The sequence below is a fragment of the Archocentrus centrarchus genome, chromosome 24, assembly GCF_007364275.1.
Source record: "Archocentrus centrarchus isolate MPI-CPG fArcCen1 chromosome 24, fArcCen1, whole genome shotgun sequence".
Lineage (NCBI taxonomy): Eukaryota > Metazoa > Chordata > Actinopteri > Cichliformes > Cichlidae > Archocentrus > Archocentrus centrarchus.
In genome coordinates, this window is record NC_044369.1 from 26,304,595 (window position 1) to 26,330,645 (window position 26,051).

The 26,051-nt window shown below is 42.4% G+C and overlaps 2 protein-coding genes and 1 non-coding gene across 3 annotated transcripts; 2 read left to right on the top strand and 1 right to left on the bottom strand.

The window, feature by feature from the left end:
• The first annotated feature begins 1,460 nt into the window (after nt 1–1,460).
• Nucleotides 1,461–3,386, top strand: LOC115774786 (protein FAM177A1). Its single transcript, XM_030722200.1, has 5 exons — nt 1,461–1,664; nt 1,882–2,043; nt 2,113–2,167; nt 2,253–2,347; nt 2,521–3,386. Exons 1-5 carry the CDS (start codon nt 1,650–1,652, stop codon nt 2,728–2,730), a joined length of 537 nt encoding a protein of 178 aa, XP_030578060.1. The 5' UTR covers nt 1,461–1,649; the 3' UTR covers nt 2,731–3,386.
• A 126-nt stretch (nt 3,387–3,512) lies between these two features.
• Nucleotides 3,513–3,594, bottom strand: trnas-gcu (transfer RNA serine (anticodon GCU)). The gene has a single exon. It is a non-coding gene; the product is annotated as a tRNA-Ser (tRNA).
• A 4,112-nt stretch (nt 3,595–7,706) lies between these two features.
• Nucleotides 7,707–24,263, top strand: mep1a.1 (meprin A, alpha (PABA peptide hydrolase), tandem duplicate 1). Its single transcript, XM_030722432.1, has 14 exons — nt 7,707–7,772; nt 7,857–7,881; nt 7,965–8,009; nt 8,115–8,155; nt 8,373–8,448; nt 8,617–8,734; nt 9,105–9,280; nt 9,602–9,823; nt 9,977–10,123; nt 10,254–10,460; nt 22,171–22,635; nt 23,661–23,834; nt 23,972–24,055; nt 24,141–24,263. Exons 1-13 carry the CDS (start codon nt 7,719–7,721, stop codon nt 24,019–24,021), a joined length of 1,800 nt encoding a protein of 599 aa, XP_030578292.1. The 5' UTR covers nt 7,707–7,718; the 3' UTR covers nt 24,022–24,055; nt 24,141–24,263.
• Nucleotides 24,264–26,051: the final 1,788 nt, after the last annotated feature.

The following is a 26,051-nucleotide window of genomic DNA, read 5'->3' on the forward strand; positions in this document are numbered from 1 at the left end:
CATCCACAGGAGGCCAAACCAACACAGCAGATTTAAATATACTATCATAGGTGCATTTATTCAACACACAAATACCCACTGTTCTTTCATAAGGTATGCATATTTTTCAGATTCCCACATTATTTGAATACCCAAATAATCTGGTTAAGTTGTACAGGATGCTCTGTGACCTGTTACCATGAAACATGAATAAATCAAACTATCAGGTATATGCAGAACATCAAGCTCTTCCTGTTATGTCCCTATGTTTTTGTTTTGCATATAACCGCAGGAATTTTGTCTCTATATCACCACATTTGAAATCAGAGTAAGATTAATGAAATGTAGACTTCCAGCTGGTTTAACAAAAATCCTGCATTAAGTGTACATCACTGTCTAAAGAGGCGAGTGGGTTTGTGAAAGCTTCACATTAATATCACAATTCCATAATAATTTATACAGCTAGAGAACATTTTGAAAAGTAAAAAATAACCAGGCACATGTTATAACTTAATGTTGCCAAATTCTTCTTCTGGCTGCTCCCTTTAGGGGGCGCTACAGCAGATCATCTCCCTCCATCTCACCCTATCCCAGCATCCTCCTCTGTCTGCGTGTCCTCCTTCACTACATCCATGATTCATCTCTGCGGTCTTCTCCTCCTGGCTGGCAGCTCCATCTTCAACATCCTTTGTCTAGTTTATCCCTCCTCTGCACATGTCCAAACCATCTCAGCCTCTCTAACTTTGTCTTCAAACCCGAGCCACCCTCTCATATACTCATTTCTAATCTCATCCATTCATATTAACATCTTCCTCTCTGCCACCTCCACCTCCAGCTAGGCCTCCAGTCTTTTTGTCAGTGCCAGCTTTTCCAAACCATACCTCACAGCAGGCCTCATGACCATGTATGACTCACAGAAACCTCCTTTACATATGAAAGCCTGCCCTAGACCTGAGGAGGGGGGGGCTGAGGGAGCACTGACACAGAGTCCACGGCCTACACGGCAGTTTCCCTACAGTTTTCTGTTCTGACCAAAGCCTCCTGCTGAGAGCCCTAAATCTCAAGACGCGCAGCAATATTTACATGCCAGAAACTGTCGAAAACCCCACTTTTCATGCAGTGAAAAACCTTCCCTTTTAATCTTACTGCTATTCTTTATTCATCAGTCACCTGACACGTGTCTCCACCCACTCCACCCCGCCTTCAGTCTCTTCTTCACCTGCACCTGTGTAGCCAAGATTAAGTACATAAACACAACAGCTAAACAGCTGATTTAGCTTACCTGTACAATATATTTGGCTGTAAACCAAGCCTGAGCTATCCTGACATTAACCAGTCTGGGCATTAGCAGATAATCTGGCATATTATTTGTGCTTCATCATTTCTCCACTTTTCCAAGCTGACATTCAACACACCACCTACCTTCCAAGTCCAGCCCCTTGAGTCCAAGAGTGAAACCAATTGCATTACAGTGACAGCCCTGTGAGTGCTTACCTGAGATAAGGTGTGCACTGCTCTCTCAGGTTTCAAGACAGATCCTGTATCCTGTAGTTATTTTTTTCCACAATGCAGAGTCAGCATGGATGGACATAAAGCGCAGCAGTGACACGAAACAAAGAATGAGTACTGTCCCTTTGGAGTGATAAAGAAACACTGATACAAGCTGAAGAATGAGCAACCAGGAAGTAAGTGCTGTAATCATTAAGCAAGGCAAACATAGCTGTTAGCATAGGCTAATAGGCACAAAATGAACCTTCTACAGCTGTTTGTAGTTAGTCTGTCACTGTGGTGCAGTGGGGAGCCGTTTAAGAAGTGCAGGGAGTATAAAATAACCAAAGAAAAGACAACACACTGTATATGGATGATATCCTGTAAATAAATAAAAGTGTTCTCATCTGTCAGACATCAGCAGACATCCTTGAAACAAATTTTGGGGGGCCTGCTTCGTCCAAAGAGAAGAAGGTGATTCACTTCAGCAGCGGTGAAACTCTGGAAGTGGAAGACAGCGAGGAGGAAGAGGAGCAGCCGTCAAACAGAACTCCGTTTGAAGAACCCCAGCAGAAGGTGGGAAAAAAAAAGAACTTGTGTTGGATGTTTGATCGCAGTCACCTCACCTGTTTCTTTTCTTCTCAGACTAGGCTCTCATTCAAGAATGTGGCCATTCTAGTTGGGAGGTTTTCACTGCTGGGTATGAAATAATGGAGACTAAGCCACAAATTTAACTATTTCTGCAAGTTTTACTGAGTCTCCACATTTTCTGTTTCCATAATTAGCCTGTGATTTCCTTGGAGAAAGATTAGCTGGTGCATTTGGACTCAGTGCAGCCAAATACCAGTACGCCATAGATCGCTATCACCGTGATCACAAGGTAATACGTTCACAAACATTCAAGCAAGCGAGCTGTGAATAAATAGAACAAACTATCATCTCTTTTCTCACTGTTAGGGTGACTAAAAGGGATTAAATTGTAGAATCATTTGACACACACTTGCAGGAATATGAAGGAAATTATGTTCACTGTTTAATCTGTATTTCCTTTAGACAACAAGTAGCCGAGCTGCAGATGGCGCCATGGGGGGACAGGCAGAGCCCGGGAACCTCTCTCCTGGATGTGATGGGAGCCGTTATGGGGCCACAGGAGATGTAAGCTGCTCTACCGATCCCCAGGAGAGCTGCGATGAGAAACGTATGGCTAGAAAAGAAGGATGTCACAATAAGGGCTATCAAGCAGATGAGCATCACTTGAAATGAAACTAAATAAAGAAATGCAAAAAAACAAAATTAAGTTCCTGTGAGGCACCATTACAACTATGTCAAGGAAAAAAAAAAAGGAAAGCTAAAACATTTTAAAACATGTGTAAAGCTTTTTTTTGCAAAGATCCTCCATTTTAAAATGGAGGTTCTTGTGTCTGGCTCTGAGAGTTTTGTCAACGAGGCCTGTCAGTGCATCAGATCATCTGCTGAGAACTTTGGCGGGTTTTTTTGACCAGAAGCTGAATTTTGAATATATAAAACCATAGATGGTCAGGCTCCTGTATATATAGCAGAGCTCCTGAGACCTTATAACTGCAGCCGGCCTCTTCTGATCTGTTCTACGGTCTTACTTTAAGTCCAGAGGTGATCACGCTTTTGAGGTTGTAGTTACAAAATTTTGGAACAGCTTTCCTCTGAAGACTGAATCTGTGGTTTGTTTTAATCAATAGTAGAAAACTCCTTTCCATAAGTTAGCTTTTCTTTAATCTTTTGCTCATTATTATGTGTATATAAGTGTGCATGCAGGAATGAATGAAAGCCCACGTGTTTGAATCTGTGTTTGCATAAGTAAATATGTAGTTATTTTAAATGTGTTTCTATCCAAATCCTATAGAAATAAAGTTATTACTGTTTTGTTTTTGTTTTTTTACATAATTGCCTGAATAAAATGAATCTTAATAAAGAATGGAAAACACTGTCAATGCCATTTCAGCAATCAGCTGTTTAAATAGCCAAACGTGGACATAAATTCCTATGGAAATAAAAAGTTAAAAATTGCTCGACGAGGATGGGATTCGAACCCACGCGTGCAGAGCACAATGGATTAGCAGTCCATCGCCTTAACCACTCGGCCACCTCGTCTGACACGCCATAGATGCCCACACATTGACAAATAAAGACACACACAAAGAGCTTGCAGTAAGAAAATTAAAAAAAAGTTTATCGACTGCAGACCACGCTTGAATAAACAGCTTCACCACATTTCATAAAGCGAATCTTGTTTTAACATGCTAGGCTAGCTGAGGCACGAACGTAGCCATCTCGTCGACATTAGCTTACGTGCTAAACTATACTAATATGATAGTATGAAAGGACGCGGTTACAACTAACTAAACCTGGAAAATGCGTTGTGTGTACACATGTCGGTACGTTCGTCGTTGTATTTCAACCAAGCTCACGTTTGTTTCGACATCATTTTCGACATGTTGGTTATACGAAAATAGCAAAAGTTCACAGCTTAGCTACAGCTTGTTTGAATATATAAATATAGGGAGGCCAAGGCTGTGTATAAGAGGAGGATTGAGGACTGTTTCCAGAGCCACGACTTCAGGCAGGTGTGGCAAGGGGTTCGGCATATTTTGAACTACAAACCCAGCCTGTTAGTTGATCAGCGTAACATCAATCTGGCAGAGGAGCTGAACAGCTTCTTTGCACGCTTTGAGGTACAGCAATCAGAGACAGCCATCCAACATCCCTCAGCTGGCAGCAGCAGCATCCTCAGGCTGCAAGAGCAAGAGGTGAGGCGTATGCTGGAAACTGTGAACCCCAGGAAAGCTGTGGGGCCCGATGGTGTCTCTGGACGGATACTGAAGGTCTGTGCGGCTCAGCTGGCTGGTATTTTTACCAGCATTTTTAACCAGTCCCTGAGCCAGGCTGCTGTCCCTTCCTGCCTGAAGTCCTCCATTATCGTCCCCATCCCCAAGAAGAACACTATCAGAGGTTTGAATGACTATAGGCCAGTAGCACTAACACCAATTGTTATGAAGTGCTTTGAAAAGCTTGTCCGGGCTCACGTCATCTCCAGTCTCTCTCCCAGACTAGACCCCCACCAGTTTGCCTACAGAGCCAACCGGTCCACAGAGGACGCCATTGCCACGGCCCTCCACTCTGCCTTCTCTCACCTGGAGCAGGGGGGGAACTACGCTCGGCTGCTCTTTGTGGACTTCAGCTCGGCGTTTAACACCATCCTTCCTGGCAGACTGGTGACTAAACTGTCAGATCTGGGGATACCACGCTCCACCTGTCTTTGGATCAAGGACTTCCTGACAGACCGTTCCCAGAGGGTAAGAGTAGGTCCCCACCTCTCTTCAGCCATCAGCCTCAGCACCGGCTCTCCACAGGGCTGTGTGCTGAGTCCCCTACTCTTCACCCTCTACACACATGACTGCACCTCCATACATGCCAGTAACTGCATCATTAAGTTTGCGGATGACACCACTGTGGTGGGGCTCATATCAGGCGGGGATGAGTCAGCATACCGGGACGAGGTGCAGCAGCTGTCAAGGTGTTGCAGTGAGAATAACTTGATCCTGAACACCACTAAGACAAAGGAGATGGTAGTAGACTTTAGGAGGACAACACATGTCATTCAACCTCTGTTCATCGAGGGGGATGAAGTGGAGCTGGTTTCAGATTTTAGGTTCCTGGGAGTACATCTGCAGGATGATTTGACCTGGAGTATCAATACGACCAGCATTGTCAGGAAGGCCCAACAGAGACTGCATTTCCTGAGGGTTCTTAGGAGCAACTATCTGACCCAGAATCTGCTGGTGTCCTTCTACCGTTGCTGTGTAGAGAGCATCCTGACCTACTGTCTGTGCGTGTGGTTCAACAGCTGCACAGCAGCAGACAGGAAAACACTCCAGCGAATCATCAACACGGCTCAAAAGATCATAGGCTGTCCCCTGCCCTCCCTCCAGGAACTGTTCAATGCCCGCTGCCAGAGGAGGGCACAGAACATCCTCCAGGACCCCTCACACCCTGGACACTCCTTGTTTCAGCTACTGCCATCAGGCAGACGTTTCAGGACAATGAAGGCCAGAACAAACAGACTGAGGAACAGCTTTTATGCCAGAGCCATCATTGAACTGAACTCTGTGTGGTTAAATGGACAGTGATGTGGGGTGGTAGTGCTGACTGTGTGCGTGCGTTGGTGTGTGTATTGGGGCTTGATTCGTCTTAATTTACTATTGTGCACTGTATTTTAGTAATCATTTTTATCACTCATATTTTTATTATTTTATTATTTATTGTCTGAGGCACCTAGAAAGGAATGCATTTTAAATTTCGTTGTGCAACTTCTGTGTACAATGACAATAAAGATTCTGATTCTGATTCTGATTCTGATTCTGATTAAAAGCTGCATTCAAGGCAGGATATGGGCTGCTGGCTGCGCTGACTTTGATGTGTTTATGTAATACAACAACGAGCGTTACAGCAGTACTGCGTGTATCTGGCCATCTGTGTAAACTTAGGAAAATGAAGACCACAATACAAATGGAGTAGCCAGTGTAACACGTCCATCAGCAAAGAGAAGACTGGAGAGTGACTCTTTTCAGGACAGTAATGAACTTTACCTCTTTTTGTGGAATTATCAGAGTATATTTAAATATACATGCGCGTAATTTGCGGGGGGATAAGCGGCAGCTTTCTTGTGGAAGCAGCTGCTGGGCAGCGGGTGTAGTTTGAAAAAACACCCCTTGTAAAAAAGCGGAAAAATAAAAATGAGGTAAATGTAAATGTATTGTTAGCTGATGATTTAATAACTATGCCGCTGTGTACCAGACACACCATGAATACCGGTTCAGGTATTTTAGCTCCATTAGACCTGCTCCTCCTAACCTGACAATGAGTCAAAGAAAAAGAAGATAAAAGTGGTTATTTGCACACATGCGGCACAGTACAATACCTGTAATATGTATTAAACTAAACTCATTAAACAAGTATATAGTTTTACTCAAGTGAACACACACATAACATTTTATGTATTTAGTTAGTAATGACTAATATTAGTACTGAAAACAGGACTGAAGACGAGAGTCCCAGAAAGGTCCAGGATGAGACTCGTTATATTTTAAAACCTTTTTCTCTACAGAACGTGTTTAATAGTAAAGACTGCATTAAACTCTCACATGCTCAGTGGAGAACAGACTGCTGTAAAATATTGTATTTATTATATTTGGCAGGTCAAATTAAAACAGTTTCTTTAAAAGTGGAATGAGGGGCTGCAAAATTGGTAGTAAAACAAAACAGGTTCATGAAAGATATTTGTTACTGTTGGAAGAAATGTGAAAAATGTAAGCCTTTTCTTAATTGTTGAAGGTGCAGAGTAAATACAAATAAAGTTAAATAAATACATAGTAAAAGCATTACAATGTATTTCTAATACATTTCTAATTAACCCAAAATCTCCTGAATCCTTTCAGAAAAGTAAATGATTTAATAAATAAATAAATAGGCAGAGAGCTTACTCCCCCCCCCCCCCCCCCCCCCCCCCCCAATGTTGGACCCAAAGTTACGCCCTTGTATATATGTACTGTAACTGTACCATTTATGGCAGCCATTCCCAAAGTCAAGAGTGCTGTGGAACACTTAAAAAAACAGAAAATCCCATGGGACCCACCAAATGTTAAATATTTAATCAAAATACAACAGAAAGTAAAGTATTTTCTTGAAAGTATATCCTAGATCATAGCTTTGTTGTACCCAGTAACTTTCCTTGGAGCTCGCCATCACTGTTTGTTCCAAAACCTGATCAAACATCACGTTTCTGTAATGACTACCGCAAGGTTAATGCCATTATGAAACCAGACTCTTTTCCAATACCCCGCATGGATGATTGTGTTGTTCGTGTTAGCTCAGCTAAGTTTGTGGCAAATTTACATCTCCAAACTCGCCTCTGAAATCAGTGCCTTTGTCACCCCTGACATTTCCTCCAGTATAACAATTGTATAAATCACATATAAACTTAGCTGATTGTTGGGCTGAATTTTGGGATTCTATCAATAGCCAGAAAACAAAGACAGATAGTGTTGAGATGTTTATGCCACTTCAGCCGGATGTACATGTGAAAACACCCACCAATCAGTACCAATTTGAGTCAAAGTCCCTCAGTTACCCTTTACAGCTGGTATAAAGCTCTTCCAGCTCCAAAGGTTGTATTCTATTTAAACCCCAGCAGCAGCATTTACACGGTGACACTTGTAATGGAGAGAGTGGTGTTATTGTTCGGATTGGTGGTTCTGGCCACTTCACACGCTGTAAGTATGCATTTATCATTTATAGGGAGAATTAAAGGAATAGCCTGAATGTTGACCTGCACTTGTTCATTTTGTGTTATACAGATACCAATTTCCCCTAATGTACACGGTACGTCCAAAAATGCTAATTGTAAGACTTAAAACCTTTTAGAGATGTGGACAGAGTGTGAGCCAGATCTGTTTGTGTTACAGAGGTATATGAGAATGGTGAAGATGAGAATCCTATCTTAAACTTGGGTGAGATATCTTTCAACATGCTGCACTTTCTAAAATATCTAAAATGTTGCATATTTGGTGCTGCTGATGATAAAATTGAATAACATTTCTTATTTTGTGCTGCAGGTTCAGATGCCAACCTGTTTGAGGGGGACATTTTAATTCCTGTAAGTTGTAGAGGGGTAATTAGAGGCTTTTGCTTAATTCCTGCTCATCATTTAGTGATTGCTCAATTGGCAGCTTTATCTCACCATTGTTACTCTTGTTATTAAGTAACTAGGGTGCAGTATCTATTTAACATAATAAAATGACTTTTATTGTGGGTTTTTATTAATGTGGATAAGATTTATGATCAGTGTTTTTTAACACTTTCTTATGCTGCAGGTTGGGAGGAATGCCCTGATTGACCAAAGATACAGATGGAAGTTTCCAATCCCTTACATTCTGGGTGATGATTTGGGTGAGTTTCTTTACTGTCATCTGTATGACTCAGTCTCACGTTGTTATTCTGATTATCAGAATAAAAGGAAGAGACGTCAGTTGCTCTACAGATCTTAAAGGTTATTCTGACAGTCTGGGTGAAAACGATATCCTGTTCTCTGTTGTGACTGTTTGCTTCGCTTCTCAGATCTGAATGCCAAAGGCTGCGTCCACCAGGCATTTGAAATGTACAGGCTCAAGTCTTGCATTGACTTCAAGCCATATGAAGGCGAGAAGACATATATCAAGTTTGAAAAGAGAGGAGGGTATGGGCATAGCTTCTGCATTCATGTTTACTGCATTATTAAATTGTGACACCAACAGTTTTGGTACATTCAAGTTCAGGCTAGCTGACAAAGAGGAAAACTCATGTCTAAACGGTTTAGGGTTAGCTTCTAACATGTTATATCTACGCTTATGCTTGTAGTAGCTACTGTTTACCAGGAGTGTGTGGTTAACCTTGTTTTGTTTAGACAGAAAGTACAGATAATACCCAATAGTACAAAACTATTATTGGGTACTACTGGAAGACAGTTGAGTAATTTCCTCTTTGTAGGAGTTATGCCAAACCTGGTGGTTTAATGCAAGTGTCCTTTTTGGGTCATAATTTTGTATTAATTGGTTCCGCTCCCATAGGTGCTTCTCTAGCGTTGGTGACCAGCAGACAGGTCAGATCCTGTCTCTGGGGCCAGGATGTGACCACAAGGCGGTGATTGAGCACGAGCTACTCCATGCTCTCGGATTTTACCACGAACAGTCCCGCATGGACAGGGATGACTATGTCAACATCTGGCTGGACCAGGTTACACCAGGTATATGTAGGAAGTTGGTGGTTGTTCACATATACAGTATGAAAGGTGGGCTGCAAAGCGGCTTGCATCTGTGTAGAAACTTTAGGTAGGGTAAAGCGAATTAAATAAACTAAATTAAATGCCTTATATGAAATGTGCCAGTTGGATGTATAGAATGATATGAGCTAATGGTGTGATCAGCTGGCACTGAGATCAGCAAATCTACCAGTGTTGCAGCTTCACTCCCCAATTAATGTGATGCTGTATTTGATAAGAGAAACAATATCCCACAGAACTTATTGTGCTATTTTAGTGGTACAAGTAACTATATATTTCCTGCAGGACTTGAACATAACTTCAACAAATACAATGATGACTACATCACTGATCAAAACACTGCATACGACTACGAGTCCATTATGCACTACAGGCCCTTCTCCTTCAATAAGAACGAATCCATCCCCACAATCACCACCAAAATCCCAGAGTTCTACAATATCATTGGCCAGTACCTTGATTTCAGCAAGATGGACACCCTCAGGCTCAACAGGATGTACAACTGCTGTATGTATATGTGGTCACAGTGTGCTTCTCATTTGACCTGCTTTTTTAAAAACTGGCAGCTACACAATACAATATTATTATATATGAAGTAAAAAGAAGGATTTAGTGTTTTAAATAAGTTTTCTGAGTACCACTCTTCCTCTCCCACTGCAGCTGGCCCTCTCACCCTGCTGGATCAGTGTGCCTTTGAGTATGCCAATATTTGTGGGATGATCCAGGCCTCCTCTGATGAGGTGAAGTGGGTCCATACCAAGAGCACTGTGGGTGCACAGGATCACACACTCCTGGGACAATGCAGAGGTCCGAGCTGAATAACTTCTCTTCATTTTTATTGTAATTTTCAAAAAGCACTAAAAGAATTTGCACACTTCAAGTTGCATGTTGTTATAGATTATGTTTATGTATATATTATATTTTGTTATTTTTTTAGATGCTGGATACTACATGTACTTCAACACTATGACTGGGAAGTCTCAGGAGTCTGCTCTGCTCGAATCCCGAATCCTCTACCCCAAGAGGACGCTTCAGTGTCTGCAGTTCTTCTACAAGATGACAGGGAGCCCCAATGACAGGCTGGTGATATGGGTCAAGATGGATGATGGCACAGGCAGAATGAGGAAAATACACACGTTTTATGGTATTTATCAAGTGAGCATGTTTAGGGAGGATGCACATCTCATAGGAAAAATCTGAAGCTTTTTCACAAAGTTGGTACAAATGTCTGAACAAACAGCTTTGCATCAAGGCAAATTTTCATTGGAACATTTGTTTAACTTTTCAGTAGGATAGAAATAGTATTCAAATTGAGTTATTTCAAGACATTGTTCAACATAAACTGTCCTAACAGTTAACAGCTTCTCTCAAGGGCAGTCAGTGGCCACTTGGTCAATGGCCTGGTTCTTCTATAGAGCTTTTCTTCTCTACATGAGCACTCAAAGCACTTTATATAACATATCTTATTCACCCATTCATACATGCACTTTCTACACCTAAATGCTTTCTATTTAACATTCACACTCTGATGAATGCATTGGGGACAACTTCAGTATCTTGCCCAAGGATACTTTAACGTGCAGGCTGGAGCAGTAGATGACCTGTTCTACCTCCTGAACCACAGCCAACCCTAAAGAAGCGAAGCAAAGGTTTCTATCATCTTTGTTTTCTTAGCCAAACCCTGTCTCCTTGTCTAGTTTTACCACTAGACTGAGCCAGACAAGTGCTTTCCTCTGCTTCCAGGCTTTAATATATTTTATTGCTGGTCCTTGCATCATAATTTGCAAAACAAAAATGGAAAAACGGGAAGTTGCAGTTCAGGTTTGTGCAGTGGTTCTTCAACATTTTCCATCATACCTCACTTCACCAGATGAAATCTTTTCATGTCCTACACAAACGAGGTCCGGGAGGTGGAGTTTGGTGGCAGGACAACGGCTTTATGTACACAGCAGACAGTGACAGTAGAGAGTTTTGCTAATTGTTGTGTTATCGTACCTGCTAAAGTTTCCTTGTTCTGCCGCGAGAATTAACCCAATGTACAAGATTATTATTATTATTACTATTTGGTCTGCATGACTTTTCTCCCATGTCTTTTGCACCCCACCTGTCATGGTCCTGTGTCTGAACAGTGGGCGCGCCCCACAGTTTGAGAAACACTGAGTTATGTACAGAGTTGTGAAAACACATTTGCCATTTTCCTGGTTTCTTGCTTTGTTTTGCACGTTTGTCACACTGGCATGCTTCAGATCATCAAGTAAATTTTAATATTAAACAAAGATAACCTGAATAAATACAAAATAGAGATTTTAAATGATGGGGCTAAAGCCAGTGTACTCATAGTCGTAGTCCCAAGCCTGGAAAAGTGGTCTGGGTTGTATCAGAAAGGGCCAAATCAAACATGCAGATCATCAAGTATGAGATTTCCACATCAGATTGTTCAGGGCCTGGGTTATCAACGACTGCTTCCGGTACTGTTGGAAAGAAGAGGAAAGAGGGAATGTGTGAGAGAGAAGCAGAAGCAGGAGTGTGGAGCTGAGAGTAGAGACTCTAAATGTAAGGACTATGACTGATAAAGGGAAAGACTTGGCTGATATGATGCAGAGAAGGAAGGTAGATATAATGTGTGTGCAACAGACCAGGTCAAGGAGAATCAAGGGCAGGAGGTTGGATTCAACTGTTTTACTATGGTGTAGATAGGAAGAGAAATGGAGTAGGGGTAATCTTGAAGGAAGAATATGTGAACAGTGTTGTGGAGGTGAAGAAAGTGTCTGACAGGATCATGAGTTTGAAGCTGGAATTTGAAAGGGTGATGTTAAATGCTGTCAGTGCATATGCCCCTCAGGTTGAAAGCCAGTTAGAAGAGAAAAGGGAATTCTGGAGTAAGTTGTATGACTTGAAAAAAGACAAAGAAGATTTATTAAAGTGTAGCCCGTCTACCATATATGTAAATAACGATGTAGATGGGGCCCTAGGTTCTTTTCTCTATCTACTGTAACTGTTAACAATTAAAGATTATTCAACTCAAATTACCCCCAGAAACTAACATACACTAACACACAATAGGATTAGCAACAGAGAATGTACATTTACTACTACCACCTTGAAACCTTAAAGAGAATGAGCTTTACTATAAACACAATAAACACAACAGTATTTGAAATTAAAAGAGTCAATTTACTAATAGTTCAATGAAAATAAAAGAGAAATACAAAATTAAAGTGCCTTCTGTTATTCAACTTAAATTTCAAATCATCCTTATCCTTTAACACTATGCCGGCAAAACAATATAAAAGAAAATAAATGTTGCAGGCCTGAATCGTGGCTGGAGATCGTAGTGACCTAAAACTCAGTGGTCGTTTCACTCCACCTGGAGCAACAAAATAAAATGGTGGTACCTTTTTGAAAGACACGTGTCCCGCAGGAAGAAGCTAGCCAGCAGGCCTCATCTCCGGAGCAGAACAGAAGCTCTCAGGAATCACTGCAGAACAAGATGGACTTCACCTCCACTAGAGGAACCACGGGCGTCCCCGGGCCACTCTAATTGTTGCTTGGATGCTATCTCTTTTCCTGGCCCACAAAATGTCCAGACCGGGCAGCTGTCTTGAAGCTGGGTTAGCTACTAGCCGCTTACAGTCCGATCGCTCAGTCATTAGCTACTCACTTCACCAACGAGCAGCAAACTTCCACACAGCAAACTTCAGGTCGACTTTTGCTGTTCTCAGAATGGCCCACAGTCTCTGACTTATCTAACCGACAATCCAAAATGTCTGTAGCCATAAACTTTTGCCTCCGATCTCTGCGGGAATCCACTTCTCTGCGGTAGCTCCTCTCGTCTCCTCTCGTTCTCACTCCGCCATTCCACCTGTGTCTCCTTCACTTCCACTCGGAAAAAACAGTTCTTTCAAAGAAATACAGTTTTTAAAACCAAAAGAAATATACAATAATTAAAACAAATGGTTTTTAACATTCTTAATATTTCAGCCATGAACTTAACACAACTAAATATATTTTTAACTGTTTTTAACCAAATATCACAAATTTATTATGAACAGCTTATTTATTACAGTTTCCCATTTTTTAACCGGGCTACACCCTCCCCCTTCTAAACGTCTGATGTCCTCATCAGGCTTCAAACATCTCAAAATATAAAACACATAAGGGGGTGTGAGCAAGCATCCTGTTTTTTTTTTTTTTTTAGCTTTGCCCAATCTTTATGACAACACCTCTATGTATGATGGTGATTGGTTCATCTTTGGCAGTGCCTGGTTTGTCATACGTTAGCCTAACAACCGGCTTCACTGTTCTCTTGGGGCGGATCTCAGTTTTCTCATCATGTCTGCAATCTGTCTCTCTCACATATCTTGGGGCTCTAGCATGGTGAGATCCATCCTCTTCCAAATCTCCTTCCTCAAGATCAGTTCCAGAATCAGGAACAGAATCCTGAGATTGCTGGTCTTGATCAGTCCAATACTCTTGCTCAGCATGATCCAGCTCTGGACCTTCATCTAACTGAGAACGCGATCTCTCTTCCTCCAAAACAACAGATGACCGCCTAGCAGGTTGCCACATTTGTTGCCCCAATCTTGCTGAGCATTCATCGGCAATCCTTGCTGGTCTATAATACTCTAAATCAGAGGATGAGTCAGAGTCTTGCACCTCTCGACTCTCAGGTAAGTTTTGGGTCCATCTCTGGGTAGATGAAGTTCTGGTCTTTGGTCTGGTGGGTGGACTGCAATCCCTATTAGTCTTTGGCAACCTCACAAGTTGTCCAATAGGCAGGATATGGTCACGATGAATAGTTTTCACGCCTCCACAGCCATCTTCAGGTTTGACTCTATAAACTGGAAGATTGGGCAGTTTTTCCACTACAGTGTAGGGGACAGGACTCCACCGGACTTGCAACTTATGCTTTCCTTTAAGCCCCAAGTTCTTGAGTAACACTCTGTCACCTACTTTGAGAGACTGAAAGCCAACTCTTTTGTCGTACATTCTCTTGTTCTTATGGTGACTCTTGTTGGCAGTTTCAGTGGCAAGCTGATATGCTCTCTGAAGGTCTTCCTTCAACTTTGCCACATAGCGTGAATGGCTCTCTCCTTTTCCATCCTCACCATTACCAAAACACAAATCCACTGGGAGCCGGGCTTCCCTGCCAAACATTAGATAATACGGGGAATAGCCTGTTGCATCGCATTTAGTACTGTTGTAGGCATGCACCAGAAATCCAACATGTTGACTCCACTGTTGTTTTTTCTCATCACTCAGAGTAGCAAGCATGGAAAGCAAGGTCCGGTTGAACCTTTCCGGTTGAGGGTCTCCTTGAGGGTGATACGGAGTAGTTCGGGACTTCCGCACTCCCATCATCTTCAGCATGTCTCGAATCAGGTGACTCTCGAAATCTCTGCCCTGATCTGAATGGATTCTAGAAGGCAGACCATAATGTACAAAATACTTGTCAACCAGTATCTTTGCCACAGTCTGAGCCTTCTGGTTCTTGGTAGGGAAAGCTTGTGCATAGCGCGTGAAATGATCAGTGATCACTAATACACTGCTCATGCCTTTACTATCAGGTTCCAATGAAAGGAAATCAATACATACTAGATCCATAGGGCCACTGCTTAGGATCTGATGTAATGGAGCTGCTCTCTGCGGAGGTGACTTACGGGTAATGCACTCTTCACAAGTCTTTACATGCTGCTCCACATCTCTTGACATTTTGGGCCAAAAGAACCTTCTCCTCAGGAGATCAGTGGTCCTTTCAATGCCAAGGTGTCCCAAATCATCGTGCAATGATGTCAACACAATCTTACGGAACTCCACAGGTAGAACAAGCTGAGTGAGTTCTTCACCTGAGGGTTGCCTGCTTATTCGATAAAGCAGCCCATCCTTTATTACCAGCTTATCCTTGTCTCGTTTCAGCTGGGAGAGCTCTGGATTATTCTCTGTATCCTCAGGCCATTGTTTATTCTGAACCGCTTGCAAAGCTGCTCTAATTACCGCATCCTCTTTTTGGGCACTGACCAGCTGTGGTTTTCTCAGACACTCTAAAGACTTCAATCCCATGTATGTCAGGAAAGAGTAGATGTCTGGCACACAAGCAGGAGAAGCTCCTAACTGATCAATGTACCTTGGGGGGCCATCTGAGGACTCAGAGACACAAACCTGTTGACAGACTGACTTTACATCTGCCTGCGGAATGATCTCCCATTCTGTGTTATCACTGTCTGGAAAGTTTCTGGAAAGGAGGTCAGCATCTATATTATGCCTTCCAGGTCGGTAATGGATGTCAAAGTCGTATGTGGAAAGGGCAGCAAGCCATCGATGCCCTACTGCACTAAGCTTGGCTGTGGTGAGCACATACGTCAAGGGATTGTTATCGGTGCGCACCGTGAATCGAACCCCATAAAGATAATCATGGAACTTGTCCACCACAGCCCACTTAAGTGACAGGAACTCCAGCTGATGTACTGGGTATCGTTTCTCAGATTGGCTAAGCTTTCTGCTGGCAAACGCAACTGGTCTCAATCCTTCTGGGTATTCCTGATAAAGGACAGCCCCAATCCCCTTCAAGCTTGCATCCACATGCAGGATGTACGGCTTTTCAGGGTTAGCAAAAGCTAACACAGGGGCATGAGTCAAGCAGTAGATGATCTGATGGAATGCATCTATGCAGGACTGATCCCATCTTTCACCAAAAGGTTCGGACTCACTCAGGTAAGTCTTAGTAGGGTCTCTGTTTTGCCTCTTACTTTTCTGGGTGGGAGCATAGCCTTTCGTCAGCTCAGTCAACGGTCTGACAATGGCAGCATAGTTGGCTATGAACCTGCGATAGTATCCGCAGAAACCCAAAAAGGATTTCAATGTTTTCAGGTTTGTTGGCTGAGGCCAGCCAATGACTGCCTCAATTTTCTGTGGGTCTGGTGAAACACCATCTGCGGATACAATGTGGCCAAGAAACTTTACTTTTGGCTGGCAGAACTGACACTTCTCAAGAGAGAGTTTCAGTCCAGCCTCTGCAAGTCGGTCTAGAACTTTGAGGAGCCTTTCCTCGTGCTCTTCCAAGGACCTTCCAAAGACAATTAGGTCATCGAGGTAGACCAGTACTTGCAGCAAGTTCATGTCACCAACAGTCTTTTCCATTAACCTTTGGAAAGTTGCTGGGGCTCCAGTTATTCCCTGAGGCATTCTTTCGAACTGGAAAAAGCCCAGAGGACAAATGAATGCAGTTTTTTCTTTGTCCTCCTCAGCCATGGCTATTTGGTAATAGCCGCTCCGCAAGTCGAGAACAGAGAACCACTGGCTTCCAGACAGGGAGTCCAGTACACTCATCAATACAAGGTGTAGTGTATTGATCGGGAACTGTCCGGCTATTCAGTAGCCTGTAGTCAATGCACATCCTTATAGTCCCATTTTTCTTCCTAACGATCACAATTGGTGACGCATATGGACTACGAGACTCCTTAATGATGCCTGCACACAGGAGCTGTTGGAGGTGCTTTCTGACATCCTCAATGTCTGCAGGAGCCAGGCGGCGGGAACGCTGCCGAAAGGGTCTATCATCAGAGAGGCGAATTGTGTGCTCCACATCTCTGGCTAGCCCAACATCCCATTCCTCCTTGGAGAAGACATTTGATCGTTGAGACAGTTTTTCTCCTAATCGTCTCTTCCATTCTTCTGGGACAGGTGAATCTCCAAAATTAATCAGTTTGGCATCAATGTCTGATGTTGATGCTGACTTGGCCAGAGGAACTGTAGCAACACTCTCAGTGAGGTACATGTGTCCCAGGACCGTGCCCACTGGTATGACTGTCTCTTTCAGAGACTGGTTCTGAACCAGGATTCTGAAATTATTGACATTCACTGCATGGCCTGGTACTACCATAGGTTGCAGTAACACACTGGCCGGAAGTGGAGCCGAAGGAGAAGAGTCAAGCATCAGGATCTCTTTATCAACCGGTTGTGTGAGATCAACTTTGCAGACCACCTGCTGGTCTGCACCTGGGGGCAGAGTAAGAGGGCCAGGGCCCTGCCATGTCACCATGCCAACACTGTCTTCTGACTCACTGGCAGATGATGTAGTCTCTGCAGCTGAATGCTCACTGTTAGACTCAGCCGGTATGCCAAGAGTTTGTGTGATATCAATGCCACTTGCTCGACACTGTTCCACTAGACTCCTGACATGACTGGTATTTGTCCCTATAATAACTGGGGTCCGGTCATCAGTTCGGGGACTGGGGCAAATCAGGGCAAGAACTGTCACAATCTGACATGTCCCTGTGACCATGGCTGGGTATTCAAGGTCTACTACTACATAGCCACGATAAGGATAGCTAGCCTCTGACTCACTCAAACCCCACAGAGCAAGACCGGACACTGGTTGTATGGGGACATCCGGGAGGTACTTTTGGTACCAGGACTCAAAAATTATAGTGACCTGAGAGCCACTATCAAACAGGGCATGGCATGAGTGTCCATTAACTTTTAACTGTACAATGCTAGGTGGCCCAATCAAACCTTCAGGGATTCCAGAGTCCTGTGGTGTAAGTACGAGACTTCTCTTGACACCACAGTTAACCTCTTCCCTTGCTGGTTTTGCAGAAGGTTGGTGTACCTTTGCTAGCTTTAGAGCTTGAATCAGTTGCCTAATGACCTTGCTCTGATTTTCTGGATTACGGCATTTTGCGGCAAAGTGACCTTTCTCCCCACACCGGTAACAGAACTGTTCCTCTGTGTGTCTGGAGGGTCTGGAGAGGGAGCTAGCAGAAGCTTCCATAGTCGAAACTGTAGCTGGTTGGGCCAGAGTGTCTGATTCAGGCACTCTTTTATTTACTTTTTGCTGCAACCTCTTTAACTGCTTTTTTAAAGATGTCAGCTCAGACTCTTGAGTGTTCTCAAAAGTGTGTTCTTTGATCACAGTACCAGCACTGGGATATTCATCCTTAGGTACATGGGGCTTGGTCCCAACTGATGCAACCATGCTCTTGAGCTCTTTGATTTCAGCTTTTAGACTTTGGATCTCGGCCTGTCTTAGATCCACTGTCTGTGTTGCTTCTACTCGATGCACTGAAGTTTTGAGTTTCATCCTAGAGGCTTCATACTCTTCCTCAGCCCGAACTTCACTCAAAAGCTGCAGAAAGGTAGGAGGAGCTGTCTTTCGCTCTCTTAAGCGTAGCTGGATTAACATCAGGTCAGAGGCCACTGCCCCTCTCAGTAGTTGTTCCAACCGAGCCCTATCTCTACAACTAGGGGGAAGGCCACCTCTCTGAATGACTTTAGAGAGAGCGCGCTCCAGCCTTCGGAGGAAATCGGAAAGTTTTTCTCCAGGTTGCTGCTGCATCAATCTGAATGCGAAATACAGATCATCCCCGGATTCTGCTGTTCCGAAAGCACTTTCTAGGGCTTCCAAATACACAGCAGGGCTAGCATCCGGATGGGAGGTTCGCACAGCTTTTGCAATTTCCAGTGCTGGCCCCTTTAAACTTTCCATTAATCGCCGCTTTTTTTCTTTATCAGTGCATTCACTTTCTTCTATCATGAGCCATGCCTGTTCGAGCCAGTACTCAAACTGCTCTTCCCCAGCTGGGACAGGCTGTGCTCCTGAAAAAATGCGTAAGCGTCGATAAATACCTTCTAAGGGAGGTTTAGTAGCCTTTTCCAAAAAATCCCCAACTGCTTGGAGGATGGACTCAGTAGAGTCCGTGGGGCGTTGACCAGTAGTCAGCAGGACTTTAAGGTCCTCTATGGTCTTTCCTTCAGCTGCCAATAGCCCTTTTAGTTTTTTGTCAAACTCTTCATCAGCAGTGTCAGGGGAGTTTCCTGTAGTGACTAAGGGCCAGGACCCCCTTCCTTCAGGAAGATGGACCTCTGAAGGAAGACTTGCGCCAGATAAAGTTTCTCTACTTTCACACAAAACCATCAGGTTGTCTGATCTGGCATCAAAGATCCTTCCTCTGACACGAACTCGCCCTAAGCACTTAATAGTTTCAAGAGTCTCTTCAATTTTGGATATTTCAGTATCTTCTGGAACAATGACCATTAGTCCATGGGCTTCATCCAAACCTTCACCCCTGCACCATCTCTTCAGCTCAGAAACAAGGTTTACCTTATCTGCCATTCTTAAGAGTATTGCTTCTCTACGGTTTCTTAGCTAATCCATTGAAATCTAATAAAAGGGGGGTTGTGAACATCCCAGCGGTGCCTCCATTTTATGTAGCCCGTCTACCATATATGTAAATAACGATGTAGATGGGGCCCTAGGTTCTTTTCTCTATCTACTGTAACTGTTAACAATTAAAGATTATTCAACTCAAATTACCCCCAGAAACTAACATACACTAACACACAATAGGATTAGCAACAGAGAATGTACATTTACTACTACCACCTTGAAACCTTAAAGAGAATGAGCTTTACTATAAACACAATAAACACAACAGTATTTGAAATTAAAAGAGTCAATTTACTAATAGTTCAATGAAAATAAAAGAGAAATACAAAATTAAAGTGCCTTCTGTTATTCAACTTAAATTTCAAATCATCCTTATCCTTTAACACTATGCCGGCAAAACAATATAAAAGAAAATAAATGTTGCAGGCCTGAATCGTGGCTGGAGATCGTAGTGACCTAAAACTCAGTGGTCGTTTCACTCCACCTGGAGCAACAAAATAAAATGGTGGTACCTTTTTGAAAGACACGTGTCCCACAGGAAGAAGCTAGCCAGCAGGCCTCATCTCCGGAGCAGAACAGAAGCTCTCAGGAATCACTGCAGAACAAGATGGACTTCACCTCCACTAGAGGAACCACGGGGGTCCCCGGGCCACTCTAATTGTTGCTTGGATGCTATCTCTTTTCCTGGCCCACAAAATGTCCAGACCGGGCAGCTGTCTTGAAGCTGGGTTAGCTACTAGCCGCTTACAGTCCGATCGCTCAGTCATTAGCTACTCACTTCACCAACGAGCAGCAAACTTCCACACAGCAAACTTCAGGTCGACTTTTGCTGTTCTCAGAATGGCCCACAGTCTCTGACTTATCTAACCGACAATCCAAAATGTCTGTAGCCATAAACTTTTGCCTCCGATCTCTGCGGGAATCCACTTCTCTGCGGTAGCTCCTCTCGTCTCCTCTCGTTCTCACTCCGCCATTCCACCTGTGTCTCCTTCACTTCCACTCGGAAAAAACAGTTCTTTCAAAGAAATACAGTTTTTAAAACCAAAAGAAATATACAATAATTAAAACAAATGGTTTTTAACATTCTTAATATTTCAGCCATGAACTTAACACAACTAAATATATTTTTAACTGTTTTTAACCAAATATCACAAATTTATTATGAACAGCTTATTTATTACAGTTTCCCATTTTTTAACCGGGCTACAAAAGGAAAAAAGCTATCCAAGCCCACCAGACTCTGTGTGAAAAAGTAACCATTTTGTGCCACCCTTGGCAGCAACTGCAGTCAAGTGTTTATGAGAACTGCAAATAGTCTTTAACATCACCGTGGAGGAATTTTGGCCCACTCTACTTTTCAGAAGTGTTTCACTTCAGCCACATTGGAGGGTTTTCAAGCACAAGCAGTCCATTCATTTAAATCTCAATCAGATTGAACTCTGAACTTTGATGAAGCCACTCCAAAACCCTCTTTTTTTTCCTTTTTTTTTTTAGCCATTCAGAGCTGGACTTGCTGGTGTGCTTTGTATCACTGCTCAGCTGCACCACCCGGATGCACTTGAGCTTCAGGGTATGAACTGATGGTGTACATTCTCTTTCAGGATTTTCTGGTAAAGAGCAGAATTCACGTTTCCACCAATTAGATTAGATTACAATTATGGATTCATGATTTAATTTGGAGGGGGATTTGTTTTTCACACAGGGTCAGGAGTTTTTTTTCCCTTTAATAAATGAAATCATCCTTGAAAAACTGCATTTTCTTTGTTTGATGATCTTTGATGATCTCAAACTCGCATCCGGCCCCGCCCTCCTACTTCCGGTCCGCCAACTCCTCTTAATTGCAGGGGAAAGCGAAATGTCAAAAAAGTAACTTAAAGGGCCAAATTGTATGTTATTTTTGACATCAAATCGCAGACCGGAAGTAGGGGGCGGGACTGGATGCGGCCCGCGAGTTTAAGACCCCTGATCTAAAACATGTATGTTTGACAAACATGCAAAAAAGAAAAAGGAACAAGGAAGGGTACAAATACTATTTTCACAGCACTGTACTTCAGCAGCAGCAGCAGCAATTTCAGGGCCATTCTGTCATGGTCCTGGGCTGGTGACCCAGTGTTTTATGTTTTTGTTGTAAAGTTCTGCTTTATTTGGGTTTCTGTGTTTGTCCTTTTGCGCATTTAAGTCCAGTGTTTTCTTTGCCTGTTGTCGCGTCATTGGTTCTGCGCTGTCCTTCACGTACGTCAAGTTGAGTTATGTAAGTCAAGTTATTTCTCGTCTCTCCCTGTTCGAGGTTTGTTTTGAGGAGAATTCATGCTTTTGTTAACTACGTGTAAATAAACTGAGTACACAAACACCGTCCTGGAGTTCTGCGTTTTGGGGTCCTCCTTCCTGCCTGCACAGCGGCCAGCCATGACACAGTCAACCTGAATCTTTACTAACCTGGGAGAGATTCAAAGTAGCTTTCCTTTGTTTCTAGTCTTTATACTAAGAAATGTTTCTTGACTACTTTACCTTCATACACAAAGAAAGCAATTTTGATCTTCTAATCTAACTCTTAACAAGAAAACAAATAAAAGTACTTTCTACTTCTATCAATCTAAGCCTTTAAAGCAATTTAGATACATTTTCTACTGTATGCATATATAATTGCCACACAGAAACATTTAGTGTCTTGTCCCTTTCTTTTACCCAGCGGATGCTGACCATACATGGAAGATTGCTCATGTTCCATTGGAAGTAGGAGTGAAATTCCGTTATGTTTTCCAAGCTGTGCGTGGTGATCCCTCTGCTTCCACTGGCGGCATCTATATCGATGACATCAGCCTGACTGAAACGCGCTGTCCCAATGCCGTGTGGCGAATTCAGAACTTCTCTAAGATCATGGAAACGGCTGACATCAATACAGTTATCGACAGCCCACGTTTCTACAGCCCTGAAGGTTATGGTTATGGTGTCCGCATCATACCTTTATCAAGTTACACTGATTACACGGGCAACTACGCTGGGCTTTACTTTCACTTAGCCAGTGGGGAGAATGATGTGGTGATGCAGTGGCCAGCAGTAAACAGACAGGCCACGTTGGTGGTGATGGACCAAGACCCAGACATTAAGCTGAGGATGTCCTCTGCTCGCAGTCTCACTACTGACATGACGACAAGTACGTATGTTTAATGTTCTAAGACAAGAGTGAGACCAGGGCACTGTGATGATGCAGTGCATGCAGTTTCATTACGGTTTGATGACTGGTCTAGATACAGTCTCTCTTTCTTACTGATAATTCTAGAAATCTCCAAATATCTGTCCTTCTGTTGGTTTGCTAATGGTTCATTAGATCTCTCAGACTTTGTTAGTGCACTGAAAAAGATCTGAGTAAGTCTTGAACATGATGTTGTTTAGATGAGCCAAAAAACTTTGGCTAAAAGCTTTTAGCTGTAAATTGTATTTTCCCTTAAGTTACTGCTGCCTGCTTCACTTTGTGTTTTGGAGATGGACTTGTACACACATAGGCACGTGGTTATCATTATGAGGACGTTCACCACCAATAATGCATTCCCAGGCTTCTTACCCCCTCCCACCCCTTTTAAGTTTAACCATAATAACTAATTGCCCTTACCCTAACCTAGTTTTAAGTTTATTGCCAAGTCTTAGCCTCAAACTGGCCTCAAACAGGAGTCTGAACAAAATAAGGGACCAAAAAATCTAATGTTTACTAAATGGTTTAAAACAAACTGGTTCTCACTAAAGTTGATATCACCTGTTCATATAGTTTGATTTAGTGGGTGTATCCATAAAGCTGTCCTTTTGTCAGCAACATCAACTTAATGATTGCCTGCATTTGATGTGTTTGGCAGAAATCTGTAAATCTGTAGCCAAGCTAACTATCTTAAACCCTGTCTTAATATGCTCTCCAAAATAACTCTAAACTAGACAAAGTCCTGAAGTAAGGTAGATTTTGCACTCTAGCTTAATAATTTCCAACTTACATGGGCTTCTCTTCACTGCATATCTGTGCCAAATGGTGAAAAACTCTGAATTGACTTTATATTGAATTGTGCCACCTCTAATGTGTGCCTTTTAGGCTATAAGGCTGTGCTAATGCAAGTTTTCAGCAACGTGAATCTGCAACTTTTATATAACAGTGCTATTCTTCCTGATATACTGTTGCCAACTTGTGTCTTCTAGCATCAGATGGAAGATTGTTATGGGACAATCCCTCTAAGGTGGGTAAGTACGACCCCTCCTGCGACTGCTACAGAGGAGCATCATGGGGCTGGAGGAACTTTATTAAGCACTTTGACCTCAGGCGACGCAATTACCTTAAGAATGATGACCTCATCATCTTCATCGACTTTGAGGGTTAGTGGTCTGAGTTCAAAAAGTAGTGTGAAAAAGTAGTTCATTTCCAAAAACAAATACCGTTCTATGTTGTGATGTTGTGATGCTGAAGCTGCCCATGACACTGACATGATGAGGAACTGATTTTTTGACACCAGATATCACATCACTGATCAAAACAGAAGTCCCCATTAAGCCGGCAGAGTAAAGTCACGTAGGCCTCAGCGCTGGAGAAACTGAAGGTGAGACGATAACCTTTTTCATTTCACCTGTGAATAATACATCACGTAACCCTGTGGAATATCTTTGTCATTTAAAAATAACCAGAAGCATCAAATTCAGCTGGGATGAGAAGAAACACCTGTGATGATGAAAAAAGGGGGATGAAGGATCATTGCAGAATTGAGATTGTACACATTCAATATGTAATTGTAGTTGGTGGGGAATCTGTACATTAAAGTTAAAGTATGCATTAAAAGCTTTGTAAGCACATTGTCATTGAAATGTTGTCTAAATAATTAATAAAACTATTAAATAAGAAGCCTGTGTTCTTTTTTTTGTGATGTAAGAATGGCTTCCCTGTGAGCTATGTGCTTTTAAAAATGGAAGCATTTTACTGTGTAGAAAGCCCTCCCTAATGCCATAATGCCAGTGATATGAGACAACGACAATAAACAACCATACTTTGTCAGTGAATGATGGTAAAACTATGCCTCACCGGCCAGCTTGACATTTCATCTGTTCAAGTGAAATTCACGTTCATGCTCAGGTGTAGTGAATTCAAAGTATGACTTTAAAAAAAAGAATGTAGTGTCACTAAATTGTTGCTTTTAAAACTATTTCTGATCCAATGCTAAAATGTGATGTAGTGATGTGATTTCATTGTAAAGTAATAAGTCCTGATCATTTGTTTTGCACTGCATGATGTAATGAGGCCTCACAGAAACTGATCAACAAAAATTTTTTTGTCTGCTACCTGAGGAAAAACAACTGATTTTTTTTACTAATTTGGACATGTTGATTACAAATATGCAAAGAGAATTTCTCTAGCATATCAGGATCTTGAGTTACATAACTATGCCAATAAATACCAATCACCAAACTTGATGTCAGTGATTTTATTAGAAAAGTACACCATGAACATACAACTGGTGAAAAAAAAGACACAGGTACCAAAATCAATCATATGAGGAATCTGAAACTAATACAGTGCAGCATAATTAGTCTGCCTAAATAGTTCAAAAGTGTGACAAGTGCTTGTGCTTCACGGATGTTTCGTGCTGTAGAAACCAGCAGTAGTTACCATCATGTTTGCGTTATAGCGCACCTGGTACCTGGTCTCCATATCAGGGATATCTTGATGGAATCTTTCACCATGCTCATCGCTCACATCACCCAAACTAGGTGGAAAGAAATCAAGATGAGAGTGAATATAGTGAATCTTAAGTGACATTCTGCAACCCATGCGTTTGAATGATATGAGCATGTCGTCAACTAGTTCTTCATAGTTTGTGGCTTTGTGGTTGCCCAAGAAATTCTGTAGCACCTGAACAAATGACTCCTATCATTTGGAGTCTGAGCTTAGATGGGAAGTCTTTGTCTCTAATAAGCTCGCGGACTTGGGGTCCATCAAAGATCCCAGCTTTAAGCTTGGCATCACTTTGGATTGCTCGAGAAACACTATTCCATCACTTGATGTAGCGCTAAAACTTTGTTTTTGTCTATTGACAGATCAAAGCAGTGACTATAAGAAATTGCAAATTTCTGGCAATGTTGATCCTCAATATTGGCAGTTAAACTTTAGTTGATTGAATTTTAATGATCATATATGGATTCAGCACCCCCAAAATCACCCAAATTATTGCTAAATTCTGTTCAATTTCACAATTAGAAAATTTTAGCACACTCTACATTTGTGTGAGAAGCACCAATACAGCAATACATTAGCTAAATATTGACATGTGCATAACTCCAGCACATGACGTGCTAGAGAAATTCTGATTATAGATTTGGAATCAGCATACCTGAAATGCCTTATATCAGGTATTTTTCTCCAGATAGCAAAATCATTGTTGACCAGTGTTATATTAGTGTGGATTCAGTGATGGTGGGCTCTGTTCAGTAAGACTGTGGACCAAAGGCCAAATGCAGAACGTGAGTACAGAAGCCCACTGACCAGCCTGATTCCTTCACACAGACAGCAGATAAGAATTTAGAAGAAGCGTTCCCACATGTCTG

Coding starts and splice junctions, on each gene's coding strand:
- LOC115774786 (XM_030722200.1), top strand. Junction 2,168..2,252: donor TGGGAGGTTTTCACTGCTGG/GTATGAAATAAT, acceptor TTCCATAATTAG/CCTGTGATTTCCTTGGAGAA. Junction 2,348..2,520: donor GCTATCACCGTGATCACAAG/GTAATACGTTCA, acceptor TATTTCCTTTAG/ACAACAAGTAGCCGAGCTGC.
- mep1a.1 (XM_030722432.1), top strand. CDS start 7,719: ATGGAGAGAGTGGTGTTATTGTTCGGATTGGTGGTTCTGGCCACTTCA. Junction 8,449..8,616: donor CATTCTGGGTGATGATTTGG/GTGAGTTTCTTT, acceptor TTCGCTTCTCAG/ATCTGAATGCCAAAGGCTGC. Junction 10,124..10,253: donor ACTCCTGGGACAATGCAGAG/GTCCGAGCTGAA, acceptor TTATTTTTTTAG/ATGCTGGATACTACATGTAC.